We start from the raw sequence: 12,491 nt of genomic DNA, 5'->3' as shown, positions 1-12,491 counted from the left end.
ATCCAAACAAATGTAAAACCACAACAGTGCTGATAAATACAAGCCTACTGAGAGCAATAGAGGAGACACCCCATCCAGATGAATAGATCAAGGCAGTAGATTAATGTGAGGCCTACTCCAGTGAGCTCATCTATAATGGATGATATGGATGATACTGGTCTAAGGGGAGGGAGGCCTAGAATGGGAACCAGACTGAGACAGAATGAAACCAGATGGTACATCTCTGGAGGAGAGCATAGAGTTGATGACTAAATGGGGGACAAAATGAAAGCTGAATACCACTGTGAGGGAAAGATAGAGGAGATGACCAGTGGTCATTGAGGTCAGAGGTCAGCACGGCCCCCAGGTTCATTTCCTGGTTTATTTCCCAGGGGTATGGTGTGGGTGATATGGGCAGGGGGAAGAGACGGGTTACAGAGAAAGGCAGAGAGAGGAACTGGATGGAAGCAGGGACAGAGACTACACAGAGAGACAGCTTGGGTCTGTGTTCTGTATGCTGTGATTATAAACACACACAAGCGTGCGCGCGCACACACACACACACACACACACACACACACACACACACACAATGATAGAATGATAAAAGCTTAATCTACCACATTATTAACATATAATAACATTTAATTAACACTATCAATCATTTCAGCCAAATCTTTGTCTTGCTGACACAGACAATAACACACTGGGGCTGTTTCCCTACCACACACAAGCTTGGGTATGAGAGAGAGAGAGAGAGAGAGAGAGAGAGAGAGAGACAGAGCGAGAGACAGAGCGAGAGACAGAGCGAGAGACAGAGCGAGAGACAGAGCGAGAGAGGCAGAGCGAGAGACAGACAAAGATAGAGGAGGAAGTGTTTCAGCACCATGGAAAGCAATCAGACGCAGAGCACTGTCTACCCAGACACACGGCAGGATTGCCTCCTCCATTCATTATAATTCCCCTCTAAGTACCTCTCAAGTACCTCTCAAGTATCCTCAAACCCTCAATAGGATGTTTAAATGCTAATCATGTCTCAACAGGGATTCAACAGGGATGAAATCTTCCAACCAGGACAGTAGAGCCCTCGGCTGATAAAAGAGTTGTTGTTTCCAAACACACACTTCCCCTGGCTCGGGGTGTGTTTCATAGGGAGTGCCCAGTTGGCCAGGAGGGAGGGAGGATGTACTAACCTGCTGTTCTTGCGGGGCAGTGGCAGATCCTTCTGGAAGAAAGGCAGAAAAAGAGAGGACAACAGAGATCAGGTACTGGTAACATTATAGGGATTCACAGGTTACGAGGTGGTTAGAAGCAGAGAAACAGACATCAACTTAACCCCTGTACGTCACCTCACCACATTAGTACATAAGCTAAGCAATGGAATGTTATGATATGACACCTCCCTTCAGTCTCTTAGTCCACTTGGACCTCGCCTCTGCTATAAAGACACGTATACAGTACATTAATATACACAGTACATGGTATTCTGTGTGTCTTTGTGAATTCCGTTGAGGGAGAGAAACCAGGAAACAGCAGAACAGAGAGGATGGGTAAGTGCATTATGTGCTTGTATATGTGAGTGTGTGCTTCAGTAATGTGGACCTGTGCTTTGAAGTGGACCAACACTCTCTCTACCGCTCTCTCTCTCTCTCTCTCTGTCTCTCTCTCTCTCTCTCTCTCTCGCTCTCTCGCTCTCTCGCTCTCTCGCTCTGTGTGTTCCCCCAGCAGAGCAGAACAGTGTGTCCACACCCCAATCTCTCCCCTGGGTCCCAGATGGACCCAGAACACTGGGCTGGAACAGCAGCAAACGCTGAGAAGTGCTAAATCCTACACCAGCCCAGGCTGGCTCTTTGAAATGCTTCTAACTGAGGCACTGGTTTAGTTTCCCTGGCACTGTTTTAGCATTTGTGGCACAAATCCCATTCAAGTCATGGTACCGATATTTGCGTTTTTCATGCATCATGTTCAAATCATCTATAAGTGACATTGTTGAGCTTCACCGTCAATTTTTGATATTTTCGGAGGATTTGCACATGATGCGCCAAAAATGCTAATATTGGTACCATGACTTGAATGGGATTTGTGCCACAAATGCAAAAACATTAGCATTTGGAAACAATGCCAGGAAAATAAAAGTAATGCATGGATTGCTGTCATACCTTGTCTATAGACTGCTTACAGGGTAAGGAAACCAATTAGTCATTTTGAAATTTGGAATGAAGTATCCCTTTAAGCTCTGTGGTGCCTAGAGCTTCAGCCTCCACCAGAGCCTGATTCTGCCTCTGTCTGTGTCTCTGACTGCTTACTTCTTACACACATTCACTGCAGCAGACTCCCACTCTCCCCATACATACATGTAGAACATGAAAGAGACAGAAAAATTGCAAATTGACCAAGAGGTACTGCAAAATAAATTGGGGAAGAGAGGGGCCAAGAGAGAGAAGGCCAAGAAGAGGTGAACAGAGAGATAATGGAGAGGAAAGAGGATCCAGAAAGTCCAAATGCTCACAGGCATCACTTTGGTGACTAACACTGAGCCCGTTTCCCAGCTGTGTGTTGTGTAGAGCGCTAATTAATGCATTAGCCACTCCACAGCCACTCCTGTCAATGACGGGCGACTCAGTCAAGATGCCATTAGCATTGACTGACAGGCAACCAGTGACAATCAATACAATATTAGGTTCATCTTGAGCGAAAGTGTACATGTTTGTGTTTGTGTGTGTGTGTGTGTGTGTGTGTGTGTGTGTGTGTGTGTGTGTGTGTGTGTGTGTGTGTGTGTGTGTGTGTGTGTGTGTGTGTGTGTGTGTGTGTGTGTGTGTGTTTACATGTATACTATAAGCTATTAGGGCAGGGAATTCCCAGGGACTTCACAATACGATATCATCACAATTCTTAGGAGCTGATACGATATGTATTGCGATTATCATGATTCTATATTACGATTTGATGTTCTGAACATATTGCTCACTATATGCCCGCTGCAGAGAGACGAGAGAGCATGATAAAATGAGTTCTGATCAGTCATGGAAATAAAACTGCTGAAAACATGTTGGCTCACTATTTAAAAGGAAGATGGAGAACAAGCTATAGGATGAAAAATACCAGAGTTTTGGCGCAGGTACAGCCGACTATCTCTACCTACAATTATTTGTGTTATTTTTGATTATTACAAATCAATACTTAAAATCATCCAAAAATAATGTTTGCGATATGTAACTGTATCAGTTTTTTCCCCATCCCTATAGGAAATAGACTGAATAATTTACCTTTATTTAACTAGGCAGGTCAGTTAAGAACAAATTCTTATTTTCAATGACAGCCTAGGAACAGTGGGTTAACTGCCTTGTTCAGGGGCAGAACGACAGATTTGTACCTTGTCAGCTCAAGGATTTTGCAACCTTTCGATTGCTAGTCCAACACTCTAACCACTAGGCTACCCTGCCGCCCCATAATGTGCGTGTGATCCTCTTCATAAGGTTCTCCCTGTGGAACAACTAGAGAAACCCTCTCCACAGTGTGTGCTTGTCTAGTGGAATGTCTTTGTATCCCAGGGACAAACCTCCCACATAGCAGAATACCTTCAACACTCAGTTACCTTGAAGTGTCAGATGGAACACTCTACAGATTTAGTCTTACCCCAGAGAGAGCTGGTAAAAGCTATGCATGCTTGGGAGAGAAGGCAGTAGAACCTTGATTGAGGAGTGAATATGAAATAAATCATTTTGGATCAAAAGAGAAGTAACCTCACCATTGTACGGTCAGATTCTCACATGAGTTTTACACCCAGCACAAGCCGAAGGTCATCGATAGTTGTTGGTGTATATTAAGCTCCTCCCATGGGTTTACGTGTTAATAGAAACAACTTCCTCTTTACAAGGACGACCGAATATTCAACCTATTGATTCCTCCTCACTCCTCCTCCATTGGTCAGACTAATTGATCCTGAGCCATCAGAGCTCTGTACATTACTTGAAAGTGTGGATGGAGGGAACACAGTGCAGAGAAAGACTGGTGATGGGGAAGGTGTATGAACATATCTCAGACACAACATCATAAAGCTATCTGGCTCGTACCTGTCATACTGCACATACCAGTGAATCACTTTATAATTGCCACTTTAAGAGCTGTTGCATAGATCCATATTGAGTCTATGTCTGTACTGAAATGCACTATCAATAGATACTCTCCGTTGCGCATACTTTTTCATCCAGGTCATGTAACCTCTCATAACATGATTATGAAGAGAACATCTAGTTCGCTTTTGTAATGGGTGCGTGTTGGTGTCAGGGAAGTCAGGCGCAGGAGAATCGAACTTGGTATAAACGGAGTTGTTTAATCAGTGCTTCACAAAACTCCAAAACCAAAATTACAAAATAATAAAAAGTGGGTACAAAACCCGTCGCGCACCAACACATAATACACAAACATACAATCAAACAATCTCCGACAAGGACATGAGGGGAAACAGAGGGTTAAATACACAACATGTAATTGATGGGATTGGAACCAGATGTGAAGGAAGACAAGACAAAACAAATGGAAAATGAAAAATGGATCAGTGATGGCTAGAAGGTCGGTGACGTCGACCGCCGAACACCGACAGAACAAGGAGAGGGACCGACTTCGGCGGAAGTCGTGACAGCTTTAACACACAAAGAGCGGAAATCTTTTTATGCTACAAGTGCAGACTAGTTAAAGTAAGAAAGAATGAAGAGAAAACCTTCCGAATATAGAGGTATGAAGCCAAAGGAACAAAGCAGGATGCACTACGTCGACTACAGCATTTAATCAAAATGAGTCTGCTCATTGTCTGATGTCCTCAGTAGGGCCCTTTACTGCTGTGGCGTGTCTGAGGCATGTCTAGACAACAAAGAGAACAATGTGGTGCATCAAAGAGAATGCAACCTTCTATTTGTCTGGGAGGAAGGAATCAGAACCATGGACAGGGCCCAACAGGTGTAGGATCTTCATTTGAGCCAGTTTTCTACTTCAGGAAAATAATCCAGCAGCAACAGGAAATGTGAATTATTATGTTGATTATAATTAATGGAAATGTTTGTAGGGGTTGATACAATTTAATCAGGAGAAAATCAAGTCTGAAATTTCTAAATGTAAATTGCTGTCACGGATCCCTCCGGAACTTTCATCACGCACACCTGTCCCCTATTCCCACTGATTAGTATTTGTATATATGTGTCCTTTGGTTTTGATTGGGGAGTCGGTTATTGTTCCCATGTCCGTTGGTGGTGTGAGTACCTATGCGTTGGTGCAGCGGTTATGCTGCGTGCTATATATATTGTGTATTATGGGTATCGTCCCATGTCGGTCAACGAGGTTTACCATCGCTCTTTTGTTTGGGTACAGCCCAGTGTTTTTGTATACATGTTTGTTTTGGGTGTATTAAATACCCCTATTGCGCCTGTCTCCAAAATCCTTTATACCAGCGTGACAATTGCAAACTTCAGAAGCCTTTTAAAACGTAAAATACACTACAAGTTTTAAATGTCCTGCGTTGCAGAAAGGAATCAGCACCACGGACAGGGCCCTAACTTGGAAGAAGGAATCAGCACCATGGACCTTGGAAGAAGGAATCAACCCCATGGACAGGGCCCTACCTTGAAGGAAGGAATCAGCACCATGGACAGGGCCCCTACCTTGAAGGAAGGAATCAGCACCATGGACAGGGCCCTACCTTGAAGGAAGGAATCAGCACCATGGACTGGGCTCTACCTTGAAGGAAAGAAACTGAACCATGAACCGAGGATACTGAAGAGGAGGTCACGCCACAGAGCCAACTCAGGAGTGGGATATGGAAGAGGGATATAGTAAAGGGATTCAGGGAAGGGTATAGGTTCAAAAAGACCAAATGAGATCAGGAGAGGAGATTAGCTGCTTGAGAGCCAATGTATCCAATGAGCTCATATATGATGGAATAACATCTGGCCTGGAGAGTGGTCTGACAAAAGGTGCCTCCCCTTCTGACTATTCATTTGCTTTAGATTTGCATCAGAATGTCAGATAATGTACGTTATAATGTCATGTTTTCTAATAAAAAAACATGCAATGAATAAAGATCACCTCCTCAAACTGTCCTACAAACAACATGATTTTCATTGTTGAACCAATATTTTAATGCTCTCTCACTTTGTCAGGCCATATGGGGGGAAACTCATGTCACACTGAAATCTAGACTTTATCAATGGCCAGCCATTGTGTCATTGACTTAGTCAATCCAGGAAGCTGAGACTAATGAAAGAGATTGTAATTGAGTTTCCGCTCTCTGAATGTTAAACACACTAAAAGCACAGCGACTGGCTGACGGTAGAGATTGGTGCTCTGAATCTGATGGATCTGGAGCAGAATGACGACAGATGGAGCTCTGTCACAACCGTACCGGTCCCACGGACTGATCACAGATTTGAAAGCAAAACAATGATGCTCTATATTTACCCCCTCTCTGTGACGAGGATGACTGCTCTTCCAGAAGGTTCTGCACTATGGGTTGAGGAGTCTAAACGGTCCCTCTGAGTTGCAACCACATTGGGATGTTTGTGACACAATGACAAAACATACTTCAAATGTCAATGAATATTCAAATAGACTGCATTGTCCTGTGATTGCTGTGGTTGGCAGAATTACAAATACGGTTCAGGTTCATGTTTATATTGCCTGATTGTAATGTTGTGTACAGTATAGTACACTATGCTGTGGCCCAGGGGGGAGGTTGAACTCTCAGTCACTGTTCCACCGGATGCACCACAATATACTTGTGTATTCAGCCCAGAGCAGAACGTGGAGCGCTGGTAACCGCTTCAACACGGGATGGTGCATCTCAAGGAGTATTATCCTTTCAATAAGAAATCTTAATTAATAGAATACAAGTGATTGTGATGTACAGTGCATTCGGAAACTATTCAGACCCCTTGACTTTTTACACATTTTGTTACGTTACAGCCTTATTCTAGAATGGATTAAATTGTTTTTCCCTCATCAATCTACACATAATACCCCATAATGACAAAGAATAAACAAGTTTTTAGAAATGTATGCAAATGTAAAAAAAACTGAAATATTACATCTACATAAGAATTCAGACCCTTTACTCAGTACTTTGTTGAAGCACCTTTGGCAGCGATTACAGCCTCAAGTCTTCCTGGGTGTGACGTTACAAGCTTGGCATACCTGTATTTGGGGAGTTTCTCCCATTCTTCTCTGCAGATCCTCTCAAGCTCTGTCAGGTTGGATGGGGAGTGTCGCTGCACAGCTATTTTCAGGACTCTCCAGAGATGTGCGATCGGGTTCACGTCCGGGCTCTGGCTGGGTCACCCAAGGACATTCAGAGACTTGTCCCGAAGTCACTCCTGCATTGCCTTGGCTGTTTGCTTAGGGTCGTTGTCCTGTTGGAAGGGGAACCTTCACCCCAGTCTGAGGTCCTGAGCGCTCTGGTGCAGGTTTTTATCAAGGATCTCTCTGTACTTTGCTCCGTTCATCTTTCCCTCGATCCTGACTAGTCTCCCAGTCCCTGCTGCTGAAAAACATCCCCAAAGCATGATGCAGCCACCACCCTGCTTCACCATAGTGTCCAACCTGAGACAGATGACAGTGTATGTAGGGTGCATGGATGCGTGAATATGTGTGTGTGTGAACATGACTGAGTGGAAACGAAATAAACCAACAAAGGAACAAACAAAACAGGATCATACCTGGAGGAGCAGGGAGAGAGAGAGCAAGCCAAGCAAGAGAGAGGTTAGTGGAGCAGTTTGTTAAATACCCTGAGCCCAGGTGGCTCCAATCACACCAGCTCCAATCACTAACAACCCCCCCTCTGCCTGCAGGAGGAACCGCCCCTGCACTGCAGAGGAGGAGCCGTGACAATAGGGATGGGGACAGGTTTGCTCAACATGACGCATGGCATTCAGTCCAAAGAATTCCAGGTTCTAGGAAGTCTTGGTGGTTCCAAACTTCTTTCATTTAAGAATGATGGAGGCCACTGTGTTCTTGGGGACCTACAATGCTGCAGAAATATTTTGGTACCCTTCCCCAGATCTGTGCCTGGACACAATTCTGTCTCGGAGCTCTACAGACAATTCCTTCGAACTCATGGCTTGATTTTTGCTCTGACATTCACTGTCATCTGTGGGACCTTATATATGCAAGTGTGTGCCTTTCCAAATCATGTTCAATCAATTGAATTTACCACAGCTCGACTCCAATCAAGTTGTAGAAACATCTCAAGGATGACCAATGGAAACAGGATGCACCTGAGCTCAATTTCGAGACTCATAGCAAAGGGTCTGAATACTTCAGAGCCCGGACTTGAACCCCTCTAACATCTCTGGAGAGACCTGAAAATAGCTGTGCAGCAACGCTCTCCAGCCAACCTGACAGAGCACACCAAATACAGGTGTGCCAAGATTGTAGCATCATACCCAAGCAAACTTTAGGTTGTAATCGCTGCCAAAGGTGATTCAACAAAGTACTGAGTAAATGGTCTGAATACTTATGTAAATATGATATTTCTGTTTTTCATTTTTAATAAATTAGCAACCATTTCTAAAAACCTGTTTTTGCTTTGCCATTATGGGGTATTGTGTGTAGATTGATGAGGGGAAAAAACGTTTTAAATGTGGAAAAAATCAAGGGGTCTGAATGCATTCTGAAAGCACTGTATATAGAACCTTCCACCCCCAGCTGGGATATGGATGCTGATGAAGACCTAATAGTCGAAACGTTGTTGCAATAAAATCCCCTGGGAGCATGAGCAACAGTGTGCAGCGTTTTCCTTTCTATTAAACATCAATTCACCTACAACTCCAGCACCTGCAAAAAGTACCTGGATGTACGTATGTTCTTCAGCTTTTGTACAACACCTCAATATCAGCAATATGGTGCTACTTTAATTATCTTCCTCCAGACCACTTCCTGGCAGTAATCTCTGTGAAGCTCTCTGATAATGAGATGGGCAGGCTAAGACACCAGCCAGCCATGAGGATCAGACAGAGGCAGGCAGAGAGTAATGCTGCTGCCAGACCCTGCCATGTTTCCCGAGATAGGAGAAACAGCAGCACTATAAATGGTCGTCTGATGTCATGCCCTTCAGATCCTCCTGTCTGAGCCGGAGGAGAAATGGCCCCAGCTGTAATGAAACAGTACAGGCTGGACTCCCTGCCCACAGCTACACCGCCGCTGGCCCCATCATTTCGTGGACACACGAAGGACAATGGTGAGAAAGTGAGTTTGGGGGGGCTGATCAGAACCTAGACAGGGGCCTACTCATCACCTCAGTCAGTGTCAGTGATTGGCTTACCGTCCCATGTCTGACAGATGGAGAGGGGCTGGGGAGGAGGGTGATGCTGTAGTATGGAAGTGTCATGTCATCCCCACTGGCTGGCACACAATCCTCAATACCCCACACATTATTCAGATCGGTCCTTCCCCTGTATGCTACTGTACATACTGTACATGTATATACATGTGTGTGTGTGTGTGTGTGTGTGTGTGTGTGTGTGTGTGTGTGTGTGTGTGTGTGTGTGTGTGTGTGTGTGTGTGTGTGTGTGTGTGTGTGTGTGTGGAGGCTGGAGGGATAGTGTCTGGAGTAGATACAAAGATGTTTGTTTCATGTTAGTCATGTTGAAGCAGTGCATTATGGGGCTGACCTTTGACCTGCTCTCTGTGGGAGTGGGGTGTGTCACCATATGGCGCAGAGAGATGAGAGATGCGCCAGAAGGGGGATTTTAAACAGACACTAACGGTTGTGAGAGTGGCTGAGATGATGAGACTCCAGGGAGATGAATCTGAAGGATGGTCATCCAGACACTATCCATCCTCATAAACACACAGAGAGAAGCACACTGGCATACACACACATCTTCCTTATGCACATTCATGACTCATGCTTGTTGTTGAGACATGTAGATGTTTCTAGTTGTCACCCGATGTCACCAGTTTGCTTTGCCTTATGTTTTACTTCACACACACATCCACTGTCTGTTTGCTGTTGTGTTTTACTTCACACACACATCCACTGTCTGTTTGCTGTTGTGTTTTACTTCACACACACATCCACTGTCTGTTTGCTGTTGTGTTTTACTTCACACACACATCCACTGTCTGTTTGCTGTTGTGTTTTACTTCACACACACATCCACTGTCTGTTTGCTGTTGTGTTTTATTTCACACACACATCCACTGTGTGTTTGCTGTTGTGTTTGTGCTGTTGCCAGTGTCTTCTGTATGTGTCGTCCATTTTGTCTGACATTGCCTTTTGCCTCTTGCCAGGCCATCATTGTAATTAATGATTTGTTCTTAATTGAATTGCCAGGTAAAATAAAAAATGAAATACTGTGAAGTCAAGCATATGTGCACAGACACAGATCCCACACACACAGGATGGAATTGAGAGTGTTGACAATGCCATGAGGTGTATTTTCCCAGCACAATAAATAAACTGAGTAATGGTCATCCCCAGTCTCTCCATCCCCAGCTCTCTATCCTCCCTCCTCTTCATCACTATACTGCCCAGCCCTAATGATGCCCTAAGGCCCTCTGCCTGCCTGCCTGGCTGGCTGACCACTCAGCTCAGTTCACTTGACTGAATCACACTCCAAGGGGGAGGGGTGACCGTACTTAACCAGGCTACTTCATAATGGATGAACACGTAGGCTTCAGTAATATGAACATGTCACATCAATATGCATGGGAACATTTTCATTATGGAGATATTACCTTGAATGGTATTATAGACATAGAGTTCCATGTATCTTATGAATTTGACCTCTGCTGAGATACATTAAATCAAGATTTCTGCAGCTGAGCACATGAAGTCATAAATGCATAACACAGTTGTTATAACACATGCTCTAAAAAGGATGTTGTGTGTGGGTAATTGGTTATTTACATATTAGCCTAAAAATGGTATTAAACATAATCTCAACTCAATGGCACATTCTGTACGATTTCTATTGACATGAGTGTAGCCTACATGGAACTAACTGTGACATGAGAGATACTATCAAACACATTACACCCGAGCCTCACCTGCAGCCTCCGACGCCGAATTATCCCCGAGTCATCCATGGTGTAATAAGGCGCAGTCGGATGGGGAATTCCCAAAAACAGCCCCCTGACCCTTCACTTGTTTCGGTTTCGACCCAAACAACTCTGCGGCATCCACTGGCTGTCCGGTTCTCACTCAAATAACACAGCCGAGACGGCGGCGTCGCTCGCTTTGAGCCAAAGCGCACAGTGCGCGTATAGTGTCACGTTGAGGAACCGCTTGAAAACCACCAAATGCCAGGATGTCCCGTAGCATCTGAAACAAGCAGGGTCTTCGGGCTTTTACGTCTCTAAAATAAAGTTATTCCGCTGTAGCCTATAGGTTAATTAAATGATTACGTCAATGACTCATAAATCCCCATGTTGATAGTCGACTGTCACCTTCACTTCCTCCGGTTGTTTTTAGAACATCTTTGTGCACCGCCAACCTTTCTTTAGAGACTTCGCTTGCAGTATAGTCTACTGCACCAATTATTTGGCGGTGTCTAAAATAAGTTCCACCTACAGCATTAAATGTTCACAATATACCAGAATGTTCATTTCCCGGTTGATGCTGCTTGAACAACGGTGCGAGGACGTGCAAAGATGCTTCCTCGAGCTCAGTTAGCCCGGTTGACATTGCCGCTGATTCGCCCAGGAATCCATCCACTTCTCTGGACTGCCAAGACAATAACAGTCCATGACATAACAAAACACATCGTCTTTCCGCTCAACCTTTAAAAATTCGAGATAATGTTCTTCTCCCTGGCTGCATATCGCGGTCCATTCATTATTCCACCTTCACGTCCTTTGATAACGGACGACAATAGCGCGATATCTGTAACCCTTCCGTGCCTGGGATTCCCTCACGCCCCTCCTCCACGCGCAATCCGCAACCGGGCCAGTGTGATGAATTTAACATCCCTCTCCTCTCGCCACAGGTAAATGGGGGGGGGGGGGGATAAGAAGGATAATATAGGGGTGAACTACTTTATATTTGGGCAACGATGAGTGTGAACGGCCATACTGGTCATTCAGGACCATGGACAGCGCCACGTAGCCAACAAATGAGTGCCTTAGCTTTTAGATAGTTTTACTGCGAGCCATTGCATTGTCATTATCTTTTTTTTTTACCAGCATTACAATCAAAATGTTGTACATTGTATACGATATACAGTACCCTCCATCACTCTCCTTCTTGATAAAATAGCCCTTACACAGCCTGGAGGTGTGTTGGGTCATTGTCCTGTTGAAAAATAAATGATAGTCCCACTAAGCACAAACCAGATAGGATGGCGTATTGCTGCAGAATGCTGTGGTAGCCATGTTGGTTAAGTGTGCCTTGAATTCTAAATAAGTCACAGTGTCACCATCAAAGCACCCCCACACCATCACACCTCCTCCTCCATGCTTCATGGTGGGAAACACACATGCAGAGATCATCTGTTCACCTACTCTGCGTCTCACAAAGACACAGC

At 44.6% G+C, this 12,491-nt stretch overlaps 1 protein-coding gene across 4 annotated transcripts in view; it reads right to left on the bottom strand.

Moving 5' to 3' along the window:
- Positions 1–11,848, bottom strand: part of LOC115171352 (microtubule-associated serine/threonine-protein kinase 1) — a 64,006-nt gene extending 52,158 nt beyond the window's left edge. For 2 of the 4 annotated variants that reach the window (XM_029728080.1, XM_029728085.1), the window contains exons 1-2: positions 11,017–11,848; positions 1,173–1,204 (exon numbers count right to left, since the gene is read on the bottom strand). In XM_029728080.1, the coding sequence (XP_029583940.1) occupies positions 1,173–1,204; positions 11,017–11,055 (71 nt within the window). In that variant the 5' untranslated portion in view covers positions 11,056–11,848. Of the gene's footprint in view, positions 1–1,172; positions 1,205–7,161; positions 7,201–11,016 lie in introns of those variants that run through there. The other 2 variants (XM_029728081.1, XM_029728082.1) reach the window with 2 other exon arrangements.
- Positions 11,849–12,491: the final 643 nt, after the last annotated feature.

The sequence above is a fragment of the Salmo trutta genome, chromosome 32, assembly GCF_901001165.1.
Source record: "Salmo trutta chromosome 32, fSalTru1.1, whole genome shotgun sequence".
NCBI classification, from domain to species: domain Eukaryota; kingdom Metazoa; phylum Chordata; class Actinopteri; order Salmoniformes; family Salmonidae; genus Salmo; species Salmo trutta.
This window is presented reverse-complemented; position numbering and strand designations above follow the sequence as displayed.